Below are 23,314 nucleotides of genomic sequence, written 5' to 3'. Positions count from 1 at the left end.
TTGTCCCTGCTGAATTTCTTAAGGTTCCTGTTGGCCCGTTTCTTCATCTTGCCTAGGGCCCTCTGAATTGAGCCTGCCCTCAAGCATATCAACTTCTCCCCAAGTTTGATGTCATCTTTCTGTTTGTATTCTTTTTTATTAATTTTTAAGGACAGTATAGCTGTTACTCACTAGTAACAAAATTTACCCACTTATTTCTGAAGACTGCCAACTTGTAATTAAAAAAATCCTATAAAGTGTTCACTATGCAGCAGCCATTATAACCATTTTTCTCTTTCTACTTGCAAGTACATAACTGGCATTGAAATATCTATCTTCATTTTAAATGGTATCTTCATATTTTCACTTGCAGGGTGTGCTGGTTAATATAGCTCCTGTTTTACAACTGTTAGCTTGCTATTGTATATAGTTAAGTTTTTAGTAGATTGGCTTTAATTGTTTACTAATGATCTACCGGTTGAACAAGAGAATGAGTTTTAAACTTTGTGCATGTATTCTGTCAACTGATTTTGGAAGAATATTCAGTGTTTGCTATGATTCAGAAACAGACTATGGTGTTCATGTTGTTCTAATTTCTTTAAACCTCAGCAGTGTTTTAGGATTTCATTTTTCATTATGCTTATATTTTATCATTCATGAATTTTACAACTTTACTTATCAGTATGGTTACCCTTGTTTTGGAATCTGTTCATGGGAAAATGAAAATGGGAGAATATGAACATTCAGACCATAATAAATTGAAAATATGTTAATCTTCACCTCCCCACTCCCTCCCCCCAAAAAGGATTTCTGCCATTTATAGTCGTGTCTCTTCCTATCTGTACAGGAGGGTAAAATGTATATTTATTTCCCTTTGTTCTGTAAGTGGTTCCACCTACAAGAGAACTATCAGACAGAAGCTGGTGAAAGTAAGAAAAAACTTTCCTTGAGGAAGCTTATATTTTGTTTGCAGGCCCCTTTTCGGGGCAAGTGTACGATAAGTAGGACAAGCTTCTAAGGAGATTTGTGAAGATACAATGGATATGGGAAAATGTGAAGCTTAGAAATGAAGTCTAAAGTGGTAATGAAGTGCAAAAGTAGTGCATAAGTAAAGTAAGCATGTCATTTTTGTTGCGCTAGGGTCTGTGCTGTGGTCTACCAGAATACGTGTCATCAAACACAATATGATAGTGCTCTTGTTCTGATTGGCATATAATTCAGTATAAACCGATTCAAATGAAGCATACTCTAGGGCTCTGGAAAGAGAGTAGGAAGAAATGAAATTAAGTCAGAATCTCATAGGCCAGTATTTGAAGGAATTTTTCTGTAACAAATTAGTATTGCAGTTTCTGACATTAGTCATATATTATTGTAATTTGGTGTTGTACTCCTTTAGTTTACTTTAATAACTTATCACTGTCATTTTCTTTAGATCATTTTTATCGTCTAGAAGGAGAAAAGGATTACCTGCTTTGTGGCAATAGCTCAGATGCAGGGTAAGATATACTGAAAATTACACATTACCATTTGTCTAAACAGAATATAGAAAATATCACTGTAATGTTAAAAAGCTAATTTACCTAACTTCTGTCAACAGTCCCTAGCCCTTCATCGTAAATTAACACTTGAAGTAGGGAAAATACTAATGAGAAATACTTTCATGAGAATTTTCTATAAAAATTCCTATGTAGCTAGAAAATTCCATTTCATCTGATAGCTCTTGCGTTGTGAATGGTTTAAGAACATACTTTTATATGAAGGACTTCATCCTTTTTCTCATCTCTAAAGTAGAGAAATCAGTTCTTTACTTTGCACTGACACTTATGACAGTTTTGGGAATACATCTTCAGGATTCTTTTCATGAACTGCGTGCATGGCACTGTCTTGGTCTCTCTTTGTAACAAATCTTTGCAACAGGATCACAGGTTACTAGATTCTAATGATAAAACAGCTTATCCATTGTTCTGGGATGTGTATGTCTTCAAAACAGATATACTTGATCTTTTTTGTAAGCATATCATGCATAGATGTGTGTATCAGGTAATTTTATGTACATGTGCTAAGTCTGTGTGGATAAATGTTCACATAATACACACACACATATAAAAAGCAACCTTTATGGTGGCTTTCTGTGGAGATTTTGAAAGACTGAATCACTTCTAATCATCAGGAATGGAATCACAACAGAGACAGTCTGCCTACAGTTGATAACAATATTGAGTCACCTACACTATCAAAACTGACCCGTAGAGTTTGAGAGCAACTGTGACAGTTGCTTCTTGTTTTGGAAGTGGCAGAATACGTTAATTCAACCTGACTAATTCACAAACTGCCAAGAAAGCTGGTATGCCAACCCTACTGGCAGATGTAATTTAGCATAAAATTGTGCTAGGACATGTAGTAAAATATCTACATTGACTTTTTTAATTTTTAAGCATTTTTAAGTGTTCATCTTATGGAATCTTTGGGCTGAGTGAATATATTATTCCCATTAAAGAGGTGTATGTAGACATAATTCAAACTTTTGAGAATAAGTTTTATTGTGTACATAATGGTGAAAGAAGGTTGAAAGAAAATCTTTCTTTTTTTTTTGTTTGGTCTTTTTTGGCTTTTTTAAAAGAGCACTTTCTTCATTTCATTACTAATTTTTAAAATATTTCAAGCCACAAATGGCATCTCTTTCACAAATTAGATCTAACGAGTTTCTTTTAGAAACTCAAAATAATATAAAAGCAGTTGCAGTGTTACCTGGTTTTTATTTGCATTGCTTTACTTTTTTTAGTAAATGTCCAGAAGAGTTTATCTGTGTGAAAGCTGGAAGAAACCCCAACTATGGGTATACTAGCTTTGACACATTCAGTTGGGCTTTCTTGTCATTGTTTCGACTGATGACACAAGACTACTGGGAAAATCTTTATCAGCTGGTGAGTATGTAGCAAAGTTTTTTGGGTATCTTATTGGTGTAAAATCAAAATAAATGCTGAAAGAGCCTTTATATTACTTACTATTGATATTGTTAGCAATTTGAGATGAACCATATTTTTCAAAGAAAGCAAATTCAGTTACATAATTGAGCAGACATTTGGGCCGTTATTACAGGATCTCACATGATTTCTGTAGAACTATGCAAGTTTTTCTGAATGTTTTTTTAAATCTTCAGCATTTAATGCCTTATAACAAGATCCTCAGAAACTTTAGTACTGAGATGTAGAAAGATCCTGTGACAGCAAAATCTGAATTTTAGCTTTTGTACTTTGAATACCATTTTTCGTAGCTTAGAATACATGTCTTGGTATATAGGCTTTTCTTGTTATAGCCTTTCATTATATAGTATGTGAAAATCTGTAATAATAGTAAGCATTTACTTTTATGTTATTGATTGTGCCATCTTTAATTCTCCTGGTTAATTGAAGAGGAAGGCATGCTGATACAACTTTTGGTACCAAATAATCTAAACTCTGAAATAAATGTATTTTACGTTAAAACTCTGACTCTATTTCCTTTTAAAGATTATTAGGCACTAGAATGGGTTCCTCTCAAAGCAGCCAGTTTCTTAAGCATGTGTTTTCACATAAATGCATGTTTCGTTTGTTTTGATTTCGTTGTAATTTAGAAAGCATGTATAATCTTATTACAGGAGGAAGGACAATTCTTGCATAATACAGTTTTACACTTTTCAAATTCAGTAAATGCTTATCAATTGCAGACCTGCTGTTTGTCTTCATTGACTGGATCCTTTCTCTTCTCCTCTAGACATTACGAGCAGCTGGCAAAACATACATGCTATTTTTTGTTCTGGTGATCTTTCTGGGTTCCTTCTATCTGATTAACTTGATCTTAGCTGTGGTTGCCATGGCCTATGAAGAACAAAATCAAGCAACTCTGGTTGAAGCAGAACAGAGGGAGGCAGACTGGCAGCAGATGCTTGAGCAGCTGAAAAAGCAGCATGAGGAAGCTCAGGTATCTTTTTCATGAGAGTTCAAATTTTGTTATATGTCTTTGTATGTTATTTGTTCAAAATAAAACTTATAATTAGATTATACGTGTGTTAACAATCAACGTAGAACACTTGTGAGATCCGTGAAAGAATATATTTTCTTTTGAAAAATATTAATGTCCAAAGTGTTAATGAATTTCAGAACTGAGAATAAAAATTGGCCCCAAATCAGAAGATTAGTTTTAAAATGAACATTTTTTAATTTGATGTAGTATCTAGTAACTTATCGTGCTGAATTTACCAAATCCCTGCCTTAGAAATAATTGCGATAATGTGATATAAATGCATTTTTACATGTTGATATTTACTTCACACCTTGATTAGAATTTAAAATGTTTTTGTCCATAAATTTCTAACTACTTCATGATACTTACGTCTCAGTGAATCAAGGACTGGGAGCAGTAAGCAGCAAGAGCAGTTTAAGGAAGCTTGAATACGGTGATAGTTTATATTAGTTTACAAAACTGAATTAATAAAAACTGAGGTATAATGGTATTTAGTTCTTCAATTTTCTATTGGATTCATTCCAACCAATTAATAGATTTATTATTTTCCCCTTCTTTTTAATGAACTTTGAGAGAGAACATGTTACACACAACACATTTATGCCATGACAGAGACAACAAAGTAGAAATCTATTAGAATGGCAGCTTTCACAAGTGCCCCGTTGTTTCTTTCTTGGTATTTACAGAACATAACAATTTGATCTGAAGTTTTGCATAAACCCAGCTAGACTTTTGCTACATATATAAAAGTTACTTGATATAAATTTCAGAAACGAGGACTATTGCGTTCTTAACACAGTTAAATGGTGTGATTGTAAAGAATCTGGTAGGTAAATATGCTTGGTATTACATTCAGAAATTGCTGTGACAGGCTATTGCAGCAGCTGCAGCAGAGATGAGTAAATATAGCAGTGACGGTGGGATTGGTGGACCTTCAGATAGCTATTCAGAAGCATCCAAGCTTAGCTCAAAAAGTGCCAAAGAAAGGAGAAATAGAAGGAAAAAAAGAAGACAGAGGGAGCTCTCTGGAGAAGAGGATAACATGAAGGATGGAAAGCTTCCAAAGTCAGAATCAGATGGCAGTATCAGAAGGAAAGGATTCCGTTTTTCTTTGGAAGGGAATAGACTTGCATATGGGAAGCACTTGACGTCACCTCATCAGGTACTATGAATAGCAGTCATATTTTGAATTTGTGAGACAGTTGTAATAACCAGCAAACTTCACTGTAACTTTGGAAGATAATACAACCAAAGAAAAATAATTTTGCAACATTTTAAATATATGCTGCATCAGTCATCATCACTGGAATTATTTTCTGGAGTATACCTAAACAAATGTTTTGCCTTTTCTCATGTTATCATTTGGGATCTGGTGGATCTTAATATGATTCACAGCAGCATTACATTTTCATAGTTCTTTTGAAATAGAAGTTCTGAAATCCTTAGATTTTCATTCCTTTTTAATTCCTCCCCAAAAAGATTCAAGTATAAAGTATCGGTGAAAAGAATAAGGATATTAAGTGCTTTATACCTTTTTGATATAACTCATGACCTACATTAGAATTTCAGGAAGTCTGGATTTTCTATTTAGTATAGACATGGAAACTAATATGGCCTCTGCATGCCCTCTTTCTTCTCTTCAATAATTATTTTTAGATATACTATTAATTTACCCATTTAGATGACTGACATCTCTAGTGTATATCTGAACTCTACCCGAGGCACTGAATTTAGATACAGCAGAAAGATTCCTAGGGAATGTAAACGGTATTTTTATAAATAAACATGCATTTTGTATATTAAAAAAATCTTTAATAAAAATGTTAAAATTACTTTCTTTGTTTCCCTTATAGTCTTTACTGAGTGTTCGTGGCTCCCTGTTTTCTCCCAGACGTAATAGCAGAACAAGTCTTTTCAGTTTTAGAGATCATGGAAGAGAGGTAGGATCTGAAAATGATTTTGCTGATGATGAGCATAGCACATTCGAAGATACTGGAAGCAGAAGAGGTTCTCTGTTTGTGCTGCGCAGGCACAGTGAACGGCGCAGTAGTAACACTAGCCAGACCAGTAGAACATCAAGAAGGCTGCTAGTGTTTCCAGTGAATGGGAAAATGCATAGCACTGTGGATTGCAATGGGGTGGTTTCCTTAGCAGACGTACCACCGTGTCTCTTGTCACCTACTGGACAGCTTCTGCCAGAGGTGATAATAGATAAACCAACAACTGATGACAATGTAAGAAAGTTTTAAGTTACTCCAGGCTTCATAACTATTACTTATTGTACTAGACAGTGTTTTTAGAAAATGGAATGCTTTGAGAATGATTGAGAAGTTCTGAATGCTTCTGCATTTTGAAGTACCTTTTAACGTAATGAAATGGCCTTATAATAATTCTGTAGTTTTTGGTACATATTTGTGAAAAAGCACTCAAAAATGAGAGGATGAAGTGTGAAAATAAATGCGAACAAAGAGGCACATATTTTCTGTATGTATAGAATATGCATGCACTTGCATACTGAATAAAATGAGTAGTGTTCCATTGCTGAATCTGTTTTGGAACTCAAAATAAGATGATCAGCTTTCTAAGCATTCTGTTCTTTCTATTAGTTATTTCTGTTAGTTTGATTTTTTTTCTGTTTCAGCCTCCCTGTAACTATATTTTCTAATTCTCTGTCAGTAATCTGCTGGCTTTTGCATTCCTTCCCATATATTTCATATTGTGCAAATGTGCAAAAGCAACCTTTAAGATCATGCTAACATTATAGAAGCTGTGAAAGGTCTTTTTCTGGGTCTCAGAGATGGTCTGAGTTTCTCACTGCCAAAGGTATAATATAAAATAATAAAGCACATTCAAATTTTGTTCCCTCTGGTCAGTCTTCCCTTTTTCCCTCAATCCATTTTTATGAATGAGACAGAAGAATCCATTGCACAATTTGTCTTAGAAACCTTCTGTTTATAATATAAACTTTATAATTAAGATGTGCTTGATGATATAACTATAATACAGCTCTATAATTTCAAGGTCATTTAATATAATTAAAAAATAAGTTGTCATTTTTTGAGTCAGTTAAGGCAGACTTGTTTAAATCTGAATTCAAAAAATCACAGTCAATAACTATTTATGGTAAAATTTAAATCAAATAGGTTCAATGAGTATAGAGATCAAGACTGACCTATTACAATTGTGTTTAGGGAATAATTACTATTGCCGAAGATTTCCTACCATAAATTACTACTTATGAGTATCTTGTGATTTAAGCTAGTTTGGAATTGAAGTATAGCTAGAGAAGGCACTAGGCATGGAAATGTGAATTATGAATTTATCTGATTCTGGTGCTACAACAATCTTGATTTGTTACCTTGGTGATATCATTCCACCTCTTCCAAAATTCCTTATGTCTAATATAGAGTTGATAGTAGTTAAATATAATGCAGTGATAGTCTGAGAATTAATTATCAAAATTTTTTTAATACTTCAAAAGGTGCTTGAGAGTTAACATGACAATAACAGATTTTTTAAAAAAAAATACTAGATTTATGTTATAATGTAAAAAACTTGATGTAATAGATGACATAAATACAAAGCTGCATATGTATTATGAATACCTTCAAAATGAAAAGGGTCTGTAGTGCCTTTAATTAAATTCAACTTTAGAAATACTGCAAAACATAATCTCCCCCATTCTTTTTTTATAGAGCACTACTACAGAAATAGAAATAAAGAAGAGGCATTCAAGTTCATATCAAATACCAATGGATTTGCTGGATGATCCTAATTTAAGGCAAAGAGCCATGAGTATAGCCAGCATTATCACAAATACAATGGAAGGTATGGTACAGTTGTAGATATGTCTGTCTAAGACATAAAACCTTCAAGCAAGTCTGAGATTATGTTCATGGTGCATATGCAGAAGACAATAATTAAGTAGCTATTGCAGATACATAGACTGAATGATAGAACAAAAAGTACATGAGCATAGTGAAAAAAGAAATGAAAAATCTGATTAGCAGATTAAACCGAGAGGTATGTTCTAATTAAAACCGATAAAGGTCTACATATTTTTATACTAGCTATTCATGTTTAGCTGTCCAATTATTGAAAGAAGTGCCTTTCCTTGTGATACTAGTAGTAAGCTTTCCAATAGCTGTACTAGAAAAATGTTACATAACATAAGAGGCAAGGCCTTAGCTAAAAAAGGGAAGGAAATTAGTGGTAGGGTTATTTTGGAAGAGTAAAATTATTACTGGTTAATTAACTAATTATTACTAGTGCAATTCTTGATAAAACGTAAGTTGTCAAAAAGCTATTCTCGGTGAAACTAATCTTGCTTTTCATGCTAATTAATCATACATTTGAGAGGACTGTGGAGCTGGAAGTTTGAGGTTTTTCCTTCTAGTCTTATCAACTCTTGTCATGCAGCAACAATAATAAAATTCTAAGAAGGTTGCTCCAAAGTACTTTAGAGGTTGTTTCTCAAGTACCTAAATATGCAGCGTTAGTCCATAGATCACTGTTTCCTGACTGTGGTGTTTTGTTGACTAGATAGATGATTGAACTATTCATCCAAACATTCCCATCAAGTCTCTGTAGTAGAAATTCTATTTAAATAATTGAATACAGGCTTTTTTTTTGTTTGTTTTTTAAACTTAGCTCACAAATTTCGTCTTTTAATTTAAATGCTTTTTGTTGGTTTGGGTTGACCCAGAGATAGACATTAAAACCTGAAAAATCAGACGAGGTAAAAATTTGTCTTCCATTTATCATCAGCTTGTTCACTCTACATTTCTGTTTTATCCAGAACTTGAAGAATCTAGGAAAAAATGTCCACCCTGCTGGTATAAGTTTGCCAACACTTTCTTGATTTGGGATTGCTGGAAGCCTTGGTTAAAAGTAAAGCATATAGTTAGTTTCATTGTAATGGATCCATTTGTTGATCTGGCTATTACTGTTTGCATAATTTTAAACACGCTGTTTATGGCCATGGAACATTATCCAATGACTGATGACTTCAATAATTTACTTAAAATAGGAAATCAGGTAAGTCCATCAAACTATGTCATTTGACACATGAACATAGTTTCTGTTTGGAATATATTTTTTTTAATCCTCCCATAAAATACATTTTAAACGTTTAATTTTACTATAAATAGTTTCAAAAATACCATTTCAGGTGTGTTGTATTTAGGAGTGTGATTTCCATATTAAAAATTCTGCAGATAGAATTTTCATTAACAGGAGGTAAGATGCCACACACAACCAAAAAGATACCTGATTTGTTTCTATTTAGCATTAAAAGAAAAGTGGGAGCCAAATTTGGTTCTTTCTACCATAAGTATCATTGATAACACCAGAAGTGTTGGATGTTATTTTGCATTAGTATTTTTGCTGTATTTGTAGTTTTATGAAGGATGTTGCTTTGAGTTTTTTGACCATAATTATTTGAAAGGCAAAGAACTTGTGAATTTTTCTGAGAATGCCTACTGATAGAGTTGGCTTTTGTACCTGAAGAACCGTAGTCTTTTTTTTTTTTAATTTATTTTATAATGACAATACTCATAATGTTATCTGCTACACTTCTAACCTACTCATTGTAAGTGTTAATTTTAGTGATTCTGGTATAGCAAAATAACAAAAAATTTAGTTCCTAGAGTGTATGAAATTCTAGTTACATATTGGGAATATATCCACCTTTAAGTCCAGAGACATTGTGGTGTTAACACTTAAATTGTTTTCTGATACTTTTTGCTAGTCTAAACACAGTTCAATCTTTTTGCCTTTATTTGGAGTTAGAGGTCATTTTCTGTGAAAGATGGTCGTGTTTAATCATGTTGGCTAAATCCTTAAAGATCTGTAGGGGCATCTCTCATATGAGAAGTGGCTGGAAAAGCTGGGACTCTTTAGCCTAGAGATGAGAAAGGTCAGGGTGATCTTGTCGATGTTAACAAATATCTGATGGGAGGGTGTGAAGAAGACAGGGCCGGACTTTTCTCAGTTGTGCCCGGTGGCAGGACAAGAGGTAGTGGACACAAACTGAAACATGGGAAATTCCACTTGAACGCAAGAAAGCACTTCTTTGCTCTGAGGATGGTCAAACATGATTGCTCAGAGAGGTTGTGGAGTCTCCATCCTTGGCAGTACTCAAAACCTCATCGTCCTGGGATTCTGCTTGAGCAGGGGGCTGGACCAGACGATCTCCAGAAATCCCTTCCAACCCCAACTGTTCTGTGCTTCTGTGAAAACAGACTCAGGATGTATTTGAGGAGCAAGAAAGGGAGGACCAACAGCTGCTGCAGAGTATTGTCTTGTGATTATGCCTACATTTTATACTCAGAAAAACCACCATATTTGGATTTGATAAGCAATAAAATAGCTTAATATTCATTTAATTTTAAACTCTGTGGTGTAAGTGCTCCTTCACACTGATAGGAATTTGTATTTACCCCAATCAGCTGTAACGTTGGTACGATAGTGACATACTGTTTCAGCTGTTGCTTTCTTGCTTTTCGAACTGCGTAGTACTATCTTTAAAAGTTCATCAAATACTCCTGTATTTTTTCTGGGTTTGTTCACCTTTCTGGTCAGAGAAATTATAAGTATCTTTCAGTGTTCTCTTTTGTGTCAGAAATTTCTATTAAATACTTTTACTCTCTTTTTTTTTTTACACTTTTACTCTCTTAAAATACAATTGCATATTTCAGTAACTCTTTAAGTTAGATCAGTATTACCATATTTTTGTGACAAAATAAATATGTTAGTTTTAATTAGTATTTGAATGTTTTTCTTTGATTGGTTAGCCACATGCAATCCCAGCAGTGTTGAGAATGCCTCTCACACACAAGATGATGTTTTCCACTTCTCTTTTTCCTTGCAATTTTCTCCGTCAACTCCACAACTTCAGTGATGGAGGAGGTCAACTTGTCAGTCAGAGCACATCATTGATACAGAAAGGTTGTTAAGATAATTTTTGCTATTCATAGATATCTGTGGGCATACATCTACAGTAAACACAGTAAACACGTAAACACAGGGAATTTACTGCCTTTCCAGAGGCTTTTTTTTTCTTTTGCTTCATCTGACCCTGTCAGAGGCAGAAAGGAGTTCTGCTTCAAGCATGAACCTAAGAAGAATTAGCTTTTCTTGGCAGCTAGCAAGAGAAGACATACTTACTGTTTCTGTGTTCTCATGAAGACTTCATTCAATAGCAAGAACTCCAAGTTACCATCCAATTCATTATCACTTTCATTATCACGCCTTTGTTAAAGTAGCTTCCCTTATGGCAATAACAACTATTATTATCTTGCTGGGGAATGTTCCTTTAGTTTTGCTGGGCAGATGTATGGAGCAAATAGGAGGCTTGTTAGATATAGTTTACTTCTTACTAGTCACTGAATGTATCTCTAGTTTAAATAAAATGTTAATAATGATGCGCTGCAGTTCATTTTGATGTTGCCACTTATCTTTTGGGTGAAGTTCAGCTTCTTATAGTTCCTTACTGACATCCTGCTGTGAGAAGGTTGTCACATATTATTTAAGTTGTTCCTTGTCTTCTGGTACAACTTGCTTATACTCATCTATAAAATAGTAATAAACAATATTCTTCCTTCAGGTTTTTACTGGAATCTTTGCAGCAGAAATGGTTCTCAAGATAATTGCCATGGATCCTTTTTATTATTTCCAAGTTGGATGGAATATTTTTGATAGTTTTATAGTCACCCTTAGTTTGGTGGAGCTTTTTCTTTCAAATGTGGATGGATTATCTGTTCTCCGATCATTCAGATTGGTAAATAAATTAATGATGATAATATATCTGCTAATGTACTATGTTTGTATTTTAACCATATCGTGTAACTAAAGTGTTATTTACATTAGTATATGTTACTTTTCTTAAGTGTCACAGGATGTCTTTGCAAGCAGGACTTTCAAAATTATTTCAAAATAATTTGTGTCATTAACACTAAATAGGCTGTGCTATTTTATGGTTCAGAAGCAGCTAACTGTTTTGAAAGGGAAAGAGTTATAATTTTATTGTAATTGTATTAACATGGCTGGATAACAACACAGTGAAGTGTGCAGTTCAGTGCATTCTGAGTGAAAATGTAAATAATTAAATGTTCCTAGTCTTTTATCTACTTTCATATCTAACAGCTGGCAAAACACTAGAACTGCTCTTAAAATGTATACTTAAATTATATATATTTTTATATTACATATATATATGTAATATATATATTATTCACTTAATAAAAAGATTGTTTTTCTTTTCCCTCAGGAAAAAAAATGAATGCTTTATTTTATTAGAAAAATATTTTTATTTTTAAAGAGTAGTGGACTGTTTGAGACTTTCACTGTAATTTCTTTCACTTTCAATTAAAGTATATATTTTTTCATTATGCTTTTGTCTGAAAATAAAAATATTTTATACTGTTGTACTTTTTACTGGATTAGGGATAAGGAAGAATATGAGCCTTTTCCTGCATAAGTGGGAACATTTGGATTAGAACTTACATTTGACTTCTATTTTCAGGCTGTGGACCTGATACTTTTTAAATTTGTTGAAGATGGTATTCTTTTGGAAAACTCTGTCCCCTGACAGTGTTTGAATCCTTTATTTTCCTTCAACAGAAACCTCTTTTTAAAATCATTATTTCTTCGTGCATTTCTGCACATAATGGTTGAGATATATGCCATGTCAGAGTTCACTAGCCAGATGGATTCAACCAATGGGCTGTTGCATTCATACAGAACAGAGTATAGATATGCTATGCAAAAGATAGAAGAGAAAGGTCCAAAATTGATTAAGTTTATAAACTGGGAATTTTATGGAATTTCTGTTTCTGAATAAGTTACGGTTTTTGGAAACTTGTTGAAGCTTTTTTGGTATTGCAGAGACACTAGTCCATGATCTGTTGCTTTCTCTGTATTTCTAAATCGTTTTTGTAACTATTACAAATAATGTCTCTGTGTTTTTATTTTTCAGTTGCGAGTTTTCAAATTGGCAAAATCTTGGCCAACTCTAAATATGCTGATTAAGATTATTGGCAACTCAGTGGGGGCTTTGGGGAATTTGACCCTGGTGCTGGCCATCATTGTCTTCATTTTTGCTGTGGTTGGGATGCAGCTGTTTGGGAAAAGCTACAAAGAATGTGTCTGCAAGATCTCTAGCGACTGTGAACTCCCGCGCTGGCACATGCATGACTTTTTCCACTCTTTCTTGATTGTATTCCGAGTGCTCTGTGGAGAATGGATAGAGACGATGTGGGACTGCATGGAGGTTGCAGGTCAAACCATGTGCCTTACTGTCTTCATGATGGTCATGGTGATTGGAAACCTAGTGGTATGTAGTCAAAATAATTTGAGAATTCATTTAGAGAAAGAGTTGTAATGATTCCGCTAATGGAGTTGTTTTTAGCATTAAATGTTTAATATACTTATGTTTTGTATGATTTTGAATTCATTATGAATAGGTTCAGAAATACAGTTTTCTGTTTGTTAGGTTTTGATCCTGTGTAGTAGCATCCTCACATTGGGGAATGGGCTCCCGCAAGGCTTGAGACTGTAATTCGTAAGATATGGGGCAAGGGGAAAGAGGGAGACAGAGAGGCAAGGAGAAAAGCATCTTTTGTTCAGGTTCTTGCAGACTACTCCTAGAGAGAGTAGAAAAGGAGTTACAAGAAGTATGCTCCCAGGACAGAGGTTACCAGATAGCAAAAGAATTGGTGAAGAAATTGCTACCAAACACCTACAGATGCCTTTTCTTGTCTTCTACTCTTTCCTGTCAAAAAGGCTGCTTTCTTAGGCTCTGAAATTTAAGCCATTTTGAGTCCTGTCTGCTGGGAAGGAGAAGCAGATAATTCTCTTTGGGGAAAAAAAGCAGATTAAAATACTTCACGTTTTCTTCACCTTTTTTTCTTCCTACTTGTTAAGTACGTTCTACAGACATTTTTAAAGCAGACTGGATTTTAACTTCTTCTTGAAGAGGGAAGTATCAGATCCACTCCATAGTTTATACAGTAACATATATCAGTTTGTCGTCTTAAATACGTATTGTGTTTGCAGTTAATAGAGTAGTGCTTACTAAGGAAGCCTTCATTGCTCTGTCTTTTGCTCTGCTCTTCTCACTGCCTACAGAGTTTTCCCATGGTTCTCATCATCTTTTTAGGCAACTGTCAACAGCGAAAGAGATTTTAAATTAGCTGTCCTGGTGCTATTCTTTAGGAATAAGATTTCTAGCAATAGCAACTGTCTTTAAGTGAGTCATGCATTAGTACTAGTAACATGATTTTATAAAACACTGTCTTATCTGCACTGCTGTTATTCACAGTCATTCCCGTTAAAACAAAATAGCATGTTTCCATGGTCTGTTCTCAAGTGCCTTCTTGTATTTTATCCCTGGAAATACCTTTTTTGGAGATATGCTCCATAATTTTATACAAGTATCTTGATCTTGAATCTTGTAATGACGGTAATTGTGAAGTTAATTGCCAAACAAAACATCCTCCTTAAAAAATTTTCTAAACCAGAAGAGGGAACTCTGTGGAATGAAGTGTCCATCTCTGAGGTTTTTTTTCAGTATTAGTTGTATCTTGATTTTATACTGTAACTTTAGCAGAATTTCTTCAGGTGAGTAGACAATCTCTACTGTATTTCAGTGCTCTATTATCCAGTTCTCTTTCTGTTGTCCTGATGCATGGTTTTACCCTGTCATCTGCAGAGCTGCTTAGAAGAATGGCTCACTATAAAGAATTTAAGAACTGCCACTCTAAAAGTTCTTTGGATAGACTTTTCCTAGTACAAGTCGAGCTCCTGGTAGACGCTAGACTTATATAACTGAAAGCTATTGTATATTTCTTCTTGCCGGGGAAGAGGATGAGAGACGAGTAAGATTTGGGGGGCATTTTGAGTCACGTACAGCAAAATATTTGTGTGTTTGAGCCAGCCTCTCAGAAGGCTGTTTTCTGCAAAGATTAGTTATGTATTTTATTGCAGAGTGCTGCACTGTGCCAGAGAAGAAAATATTTTGGATCTGTTCAGTCAGTAGTAAATACACATTCATTTCTGACCTCAAAACTTTTCCAACAGACATTGACAGAAGAAGAGTATGCAAGTAGCTTCATAGTCATATAGCAATGTAAATCACAAAAAACAACTGCATTGGATATGGGACAGGTGGTGTGCTTATATTGTGTTTACATTTTATTTACTGTTTGATTTCCAAAATCATATACAGCAGAGAACAACAGGAAGCCTAAGTTGTTAATAATCGATGATAGAAGCAGTATGTGAATGAAGACTGAAGTGGGAAAATCCAACTGCATTGTCTTTGTCTTTAGGTATTGAACCTTTTTCTGGCCTTACTGCTGAGTTCATTTAGTTCAGACAGCCTTTCTCCTACAGAGGATGATAACGAAATGAACAATTTACAGACTGCTGTTGCAAGAATTCAGAACGGAATAGATTGTGTGAAGAGAAAAGCAAGAGAATGTGTCCAGAAATCTTTTTGCAGGAAACAAACTGTTGTAAATGAAAGAAAAGCAACAGATCAGTTGAATGATAAGAGAGACGGTTGCATTTCTAACCGTACCATCGCTGAAATAAAGAGAGATCTGAATTATCACAAAAAAGAGAATGGAACCACCAGTGTTGTAGCTGGCAGTGATTATGCATCATTCATAAACAACCCAAGCCTTACTGTTACAGTACCGATAGCTGTTGGAGAATCTGATTTTGAGCATCTAAATACAGAAGAGTTTAGCAGTGAGTCGGATCTGGAGGAAAGCAAGGAGGTAGGAATTTCAAAATTTTTATATATATATATATATATTTTTACAAATGAGTTGTTATGATCTTCTGATGTATACCAATTGTATTCTTTCATAATATGGCTTTTCTTGCTTAGAAAAGAAAGCATTTATGATTTCAGATTGTTGGAGTGTGCAGTGAGTGAATAAATCTAAAATGAAAGTGGAATGAAAGAGGTTGGGAAAGGCAGCATTATACAAAGGCATACTAAACCATTTATAAAAGAGTTTTTCAAAACTAGCTTTTCCAAATTCTTCATTTGGATAGATGAATTAGTATGTATGTACAGAATACACAGAAATAAAAGCTCTGTGTTCTGAAAAGACATACTGTTCTAGTATATAGTCATTAGATTTCTGGAAAGTAAAGTGCTATTAAAAATAAACAGTGTATACATTAAAAAGAATATTAGTGCCCTTTGCATCTGAATCTTAAAGCCCACTGAAATCTATGGAAATGAGCATTATTAGTACAGGATGAGCTATTGAGGTGCTGACAGGTGCTAATGAGAGCCATAACTGTCCTATTCTCTTAAAAGGATGGGAAAAAAAACAAGGGAACAATGGCAGTTTATAAGGTGAATATCCCAAAGAAAATGAATGAGAAAAATAGAATTACTAAATGAAAAATATTAACTTCTTGCTTGCCTCTGAGAGTTTTGAACTAGTCACTTCAAATTTAACTGCCTGACCTTAAACTGGGTCGGCTTTAGGAAAATAGTCACTTGTCAGAAGCAGGAGACTGAGGAGGGCAGCAAAATCATGGATTTAAGTAGGCTTCTGAGAGAGACTTTTCCATCTGCAGGCTGTGGCTCCTGTGCAGCCTGTGGGGGAGCAGGGACCAGCAACAGCAGAGCACCAGGCATCCCCTGGCACCTGAGGGCACCGAGGTCAGGAGGACAGTAGTGGGTGGCCACTGCTTGTGCGGTCAGCCCTCCTCCAACCTGGATTGCTTTGGGTTGTTTTGCTTGCTTTTTTGAACCAGCAATGAATTTGCATTACTAACTTGCCTGAAAAAATAGGGTACTGCCCCTATTCTTTCCTGGTTATAGAAATAAGCTTGTTGTAGCAAAATGTAGTTAGATTAAATTTAAATTTGGAAAACGTAGTAAGGTGAGTTTTTAGTTGTTTTTTGTATTTTTAACTGTAGATTGCAGTGCTGCAATGATACTGTACTTACTTGCTATTTGAATGCTCGTTTCCTAATCTACTCTGCCTGCTTTATGGAGGTTCTGTGTGTTATCTTGACCTGTCAGTTGATAAGACCTTAGATGACTAAAAGGCCTTTCAAAAGCAAACAAACAATATTCATAAATATTCATAAAATGTTTTAAAGTATTAAATGCCCCTTTTTTAAGGAAGCTATGATTCCTGCTCAGTAGCTGCTACATCTTTTGTTTAATATTAAACTGAATAAAGGCTACTGGCCTTTGTTTTAGCATGCTTGAATAAATCTTGGTTTTGTGGAAAGAATAGCTGATGATTCCAGGTAATTTACTTTTGCTCTGGTAACTTTGTTAAATGTAACCCTTACAGGGAAATGTTTTTTAATCTTTTATATTAAATAATTGGGTAATAGTGTATGCTTTCTCACCTCTGATATTTGATATGAAAGACAAACATCAGTTGTTTTTTAAGATACAGTTATCTATTAACTTCTTTTAAGAACTTCTTTTTAACCCACTGCAATGTGAAGTCAGTAAGGATTAGCATAGTGCACATATTTCACATTGCAGACAGTAAGGAGATTGTCTTTCATTTTGTAAACAGATCACAGCTCTGACAAACAGTCTTGTCTTCCCTGAAGGTCCTCAGAGCATACAAGTGTTTGGTTTCACCTCGTTCTTGCAGGATTTGCCTTTAAACGGGAATAGGTTATATTGGAGGTGTTAAACTACGTTGTTTGGTGATCCTTTGAGAAGACCTTCATGAGAAATGTAGATGAGATTTGTATCAGAAGATTGGTACAAGATAGATTTGAAATACTTTAGAGTACAATTACAGATGTATAGCTCTGCATGGAATTTGCTTTTTACATTGCTATATATCTGCTCCAATCCATAATGCACTTCATACTATTTGAAACATTTTTCTTTTAAGATACACAGTTAAAAAAAAGAAACCACACTAATGATCATGTGAAAAAATGCTTACCAAGTTTTTCATCTTTGAGGCTGTATAACTGATACTTTTGTCTGTTTTGTTTTGCCATGTGGTTACTTTCAGAAACTGTATCCTAGACATATATTTAGCATCTACTAAAGACTAGGGACAACCTTGAAAACAAAGTACAAGGATAATTTATTATTTTAAAAGTTTAGCTACTACTATTTAGAGGACTGTTAGAGCTGTAGTATATGTAGTGTCGGTGTAGTTGTCTCTTCTTGTTAGGTTCAGACCCAATCCAATATACATGTATAGACTTCAGATATTCTGCTAATTTTATCTTTTTCAGTATGTCTTTGGATATGCTTAAGTCTTTAATGAACACCTCTAAGTGTTATGTTTTGCAAATGTGTAACATACCTAGAAAAAGCATTTTTAAATAAGTAGGAGTCCATACTTACGCTGTTTCCAGAATTCAAACAACCTAGAGGGTACCATGTTTTGAACTTCATTGCATACAATTCTTACTTCTCACAGGAGTAAAATCAACCTGGATCAGTCAAGAATGCAGTTCTGGTGCTTTTAAACCAGGCAGAGCAACATGTCAGCACGCTTACACAGGTTACCTAAACAAATCATGCATACATGATCATTTTTAAAATGGACTGGCCTGCATGCTACTCAACTACAGTATATTTTTTCCCATCCATTGTAATGTAATGGAAACATGCACAGCTGTTCTGTAAGCTGAGTCCTGTGACTCACATCACGGCATGGTTGGGGGTAACCCCAACATGTTTCTCTTTGTTACATCTTTGGTATTTTCTGTACTACTTCTGTAGCATAAGCTGCATGCTCTGTAGTTTTTAATTATTGATAACTGAATTATTAAGTGTCAAGATTGTTCAAGTTTGAAACAGATTAATAGCCTATGATTTTATGAAATTGTAAAGGTTTAATTGAATTTTTCTATTCATCTGTTGAAACATCTTTTTAGCTGTCATCTTATTAGAGACATTTTCTGATTATGTTCATTTGAACAATGCCTATTAATATCTTAGCATACAAATAATTGTATGTGTAATTTTAACATATGTTGTATTTTTAATTGAAATTTTCATATTTCTTCATAATGTTTTTATCATTTAAATTCCATTTTTATTGTATAAGAGAAGTTAAAACATAAGATGAAAGATACACTCCTGGGAACAAGCAAACATCTTTTCTATACATATACATAGTTCTTTTGCTTTTATTAAGATATAATATTTTAGTTATATTCAAATCATGAAGTAAGTGTGTGCCTGTGGGATCAGAAGTTAGGAAAGCATCTATATCAGTTTTGCTCTTCAAAAGCAATGTATGAATTGACAATGCTGAATACGTAAAACACAGACATAAAATATAATTCTAAGCAAAAATTTTATGCAGGATGTAAGTAAGTGTCTAAATTAATGTTGGTATTTTAGAACAATATAAAATTAGGAAGCTAAAGAAACAAAATTAAAAAAATCAAAGATAAGGCTAAAACTATGAAAATTATTGTTGAAAAGACAAAATGACTAGTATTCTCTGAAGCCTCTAAACTTTAGAACTGAAAATCAAACGTTAATTCTTCCAAATGATGTGCTCCCTATTCCCAATCATCTCTTCTAAATAGATGGCAGTTCTGCTGCTTGCTCATGTAGGTTTTTGTGCAGTCTTGCAATATATTCTTCATGCATTCTTTTGTGATGTATTACACTAAAGGTTAACTAAGTGCCGTGGGAGGCGAAGGATGGACATTTCTCTCTTTTCTAAAACTGTTGTTACTGGAGTGGTTCAAAAAATCAGTTAGATCCTGCAAACTTTGTATATAGGAAAGAAACTAACTGAATTTTAATTAAAACAGAGCAGGGAAAATAGTACTCTGGTGGGAGTTTTTATTTGTATAATATTTTAATTTTGGTAGGAGGTTTTAGTGTAGAAAAAGGAAGGACCCCACAGAAATAGACTAGTGATGTTTAATTAAATCTTCCTGTATTCAGGCTAAGCCCAGAAGAAAGAGGGAATGTGGCACTCTCTTCTTGATATCAAAACAATTGAGAGAGCCTCCAATCTGCTTTCTAAAGTCAAGAAAACTACCCTTTTTAACTAAACTCTGTAATATCTGATTCTTCTAGCATGTATTAAATATTTACCTTGATGTCCTAAGTACACTGCTTCTTTCCAGTTTCTTTTCCATTTAGGATTGTTCATCTTTTAATACTGCTTATTCTTAAAAAAATCTTTTTTTTTTCAAGTTGAATTCACATCATTTGTTCAAAATATATACTAATTAGCTTACAGTTCAAAGGATCCAGGCCACTTCATGTTGCTATTAATTTCCTTTAGTAATATAACACAACATTTCTTTACTCCTTAAGAAGAAGTATTTTTAAAATTACTGATTACTACTAATTTGTTTTATAATGCTGTTCATAAATTCAGTGTACCCATCACTGCTGCAGCATTTTACACTCTCTTCCCCCTCTCTCTCTCTCATATATATATATATGCGTGTGGATATATACATATATCCACACATGTATATATTTATATATGCAAGCTGTCATGGAATGATGAAAGCAGCATATTAATAAACTGTTGTAGATTTATAGTGGTATATTCAGGTTCCGTAAATTTAGTCACAGGAAAAGATAGGAGAAGAAGCATTTACATAAGTATGAGTAACTTCAGCAGTCTATTCCAGATATTCAGTTTCTAAAGTAGCAGCAAAGTAGGAAATACTATTTAATCAATTTTTAATAAAAGTTAATGTAGAACACATTCTCTTATTAAATTATTTCTACTTTCTTTTGCAAATATAGCAAAAAAATAACGTTTTTTAATTTAATACCTAAAATGATTTCCTCCCTTTGCATTTTGCAATCAAAATCATAAATAGAGCTTGATCGGATGGTGCCTCTAACTTGTTTGCTGTTATGTCTTATATATCTCTTAATCATGAAAGTCTTGCTAAATTCATGAAAATTATATTAGTTCTACAAAACTGAAGCTGTTTTACAAGGTGTGCTTACATCATTCCCTACACACATTTATTTGTGTGTCAGTGAATCCATTACTGATGTTACATACTTACTGGTTATAACATTGTAAAATGTCAGAGAATGCTGTGGTCAAAACTACTTTGACTTAGTTTGGTACTCATACACTGATTAACTGTACAATACACTACAGTCTTTCTTTAATGTCTCCAGAACATGATTTTTGCAAGACCAGATAGCAAGATTAAAAAAAAAAAAAAAAAAAAAAAAAAAAACAGGCTTCTTATATTAGTTTATATTAGTATTTGTTTTATTGCTTATGTAATTTGTGTCATTTTAATTATTTCTTCAAAAAAAATCCTTTTTTTTTTTTTTTTTGCTGTCTGTTGAGTCTACAGGTATGCGTACCAGAGTAATGAGTACTTTCAGAATACGCAGTGTAACTCATCTGTGCATTGGCAAAAAAGAATGCAAATTAATGCCAGTTGAAATGTATTTATCATACTTTTTCCTTTTTGAAACTTTCTAGTATATATGAAAAAGCATAGAAGTTGTTCATATGGTAATGATAGTTACGAGTTAAGACAGATTTAAAATGAAGAATTGAGATACGTAACCTGACTAGTTCTATGCCTAACCTTACCATGCAGCTTTCTACTGGGTGACCATTGTGCTGGGGGAAAAAATGCATGTATTTTGCCAATTTAATTTGTTTTATAAAGGTACTGAGCAAAACGTTCTAATAATTTCTCACATCTGAATTTTCCTAATATGAATTTTCTTTTAGCACTTTTCAAATGACTAGTAAGCAATCCCTACCTTGATCATATACCTAAATACGTATTTTTTTTCTTTGAGGAATATTGCCTAATACTTTGACATCACTTGCAGCACAACTAAAGCTCAAAAAAAGAAGAAATCCCTAAGTACTCAGTTTTATTGTAAAAATTGTCATATATACTAGAAATAGTTAGCTCACATCATTCTGATATTTAAGATGGCAATGAAAAGAGTTGATAATTTTTTCCTCTTATTTTTATGTTATAAAGAACTGGCACTTAACTAAAACCAACCCATGGAAGTCTACTATATGTTTCTCTCTGAGACAGTTTATTCTTATACTTCACAATTCAAAGTACTTCTATCTGTCAGGATTTACTGTCTTAAGGTTTAGGAGACAGTTAAAATGAGAGCTGCTAGTAACTTGCATCATCTTGGAGCATGCATTATAATAGGTACTAGTTTAGATTGTAGCAAGAGAAATATATATTAAGTGAATAGTAGCAGAATGCAAAATAAATAGAATATTTTAGAAAATCCACTTGATAATAGTTAGTTTTGATGAATAACAAAGCTGTACTGTAGTTACGCCAGAAATTCTGAAATTTTATGGAAAAGATTACATGATACACTTTCCAGTCTCTGGATAGAAAGTGAAAGATTATGCACATTTCAACAGCATTGACTGCTATGTGTGGATGTTTGTGTGTGTTCTTGACCACAAATATTGTTCTTGGTTGTTATTTGCACACAGTGTTGCATGCTTAATGTTAATTCCGTTTCTAAACATGTAAGTATCAGTAAAGTAAAACTACTATTATGGAATTTTATTTTCAGAAGCTAAATTTTTCTAGCTCATCTGAAGGAAGTACAGTTAATTTAGCTCTCTTTGGAGAAGAAAAAGCAGAGAATGAACCGGAACAAGCATTAGAGCCACAGGCATGTTTTACAGAAGGTACGTTTTACAGAAGATACGGAAATAAAATTTGGGATTAATAATTACATTTGAGTTGTCTGCAACAAGCATAGGCAGTGTTTAAATGAAGCTAAGCTTCAGGGAAGCTTTTTGCTACAGCAGTCCCAGATCCTAGACTATCAGTTCTTACGATTAATTTTGCCCAATGTAGATGTGCTTAGGTCTATGGAGACATTTGTGTGATACAAATTTAAATATGTGTGTACATTTTAATTTATAATATTTTAGGTAAATACTCAATACTATTCTGTAAGATTTTTCTTAGCGATCAGTAATCCTGTTGATTTAAGTGACCTGTTCTCAGTAGTGAAATCTGCGAGATAAATCCCTAGACCAAGTTCATTCCACTTAAATGGAACTACTCAGTTGAGAAGCTTGCATTAGAATCATGTTTACTCATTGTCCTTCTGTGGCATTAGAAGGCAATCCAGGGGATGCCTCAGATCTCGGGAAGGTTGAATCAAACAACAGACAGATTATCTTGAACTTCCAGCAATAATATTGGGCGAGGGGAGTGCATAAATATAATGTAGGATGGCACAAATAAAATTAAATAGGATAAAAGAGAGCCTGCGTCTTTTTCAAGTGGAAGTCTAACAGCATACTTAAGTGTGTTTAGGTGATTTCATTAGTTTTAGTTTTGCATA

At 33.8% G+C, this 23,314-nt stretch overlaps 1 protein-coding gene across 12 annotated transcripts in view; it reads left to right on the top strand.

The window, feature by feature from the left end:
* The window catches only part of LOC134142303 (sodium channel protein type 2 subunit alpha-like), a 51,460-nt gene that overhangs the window by 8,299 nt on the left and 19,847 nt on the right, over positions 1 to 23,314 (top strand). For 4 of the 12 annotated variants that reach the window (XM_062579213.1, XM_062579207.1, XM_062579211.1 and 1 more), the window contains exons 7-17: positions 1,412 to 1,475; positions 2,762 to 2,903; positions 3,733 to 3,939; positions 4,853 to 5,143; positions 5,835 to 6,182; positions 7,677 to 7,809; positions 8,780 to 9,018; positions 11,588 to 11,761; positions 12,959 to 13,315; positions 15,312 to 15,764; positions 22,529 to 22,646. In XM_062579213.1, the coding sequence (XP_062435197.1) occupies positions 1,412 to 1,475; positions 2,762 to 2,903; positions 3,733 to 3,939; positions 4,853 to 5,143; positions 5,835 to 6,182; positions 7,677 to 7,809; positions 8,780 to 9,018; positions 11,588 to 11,761; positions 12,959 to 13,315; positions 15,312 to 15,764; positions 22,529 to 22,646 (2,526 nt within the window). Of the gene's footprint in view, positions 1 to 1,411; positions 1,476 to 2,761; positions 2,904 to 3,732; positions 3,940 to 4,852; positions 5,144 to 5,834; positions 6,216 to 7,390; positions 7,397 to 7,676; positions 7,810 to 8,779; positions 9,019 to 11,587; positions 11,762 to 12,958; positions 13,316 to 15,311; positions 15,765 to 22,528; positions 22,647 to 23,314 lie in introns of all 12 variants that reach the window. The other 8 variants (XM_062579205.1, XM_062579203.1, XM_062579204.1 and 5 more) reach the window with 5 other exon arrangements.

Source organism: Rhea pennata, chromosome 6 (genome assembly GCF_028389875.1).
Source record: "Rhea pennata isolate bPtePen1 chromosome 6, bPtePen1.pri, whole genome shotgun sequence".
Classification (NCBI taxonomy): domain Eukaryota; kingdom Metazoa; phylum Chordata; class Aves; order Rheiformes; family Rheidae; genus Rhea; species Rhea pennata.
The sequence above is the reverse complement of the archived record's forward strand: the minus strand, read 5'-3'. Positions and strand labels throughout refer to the sequence as shown.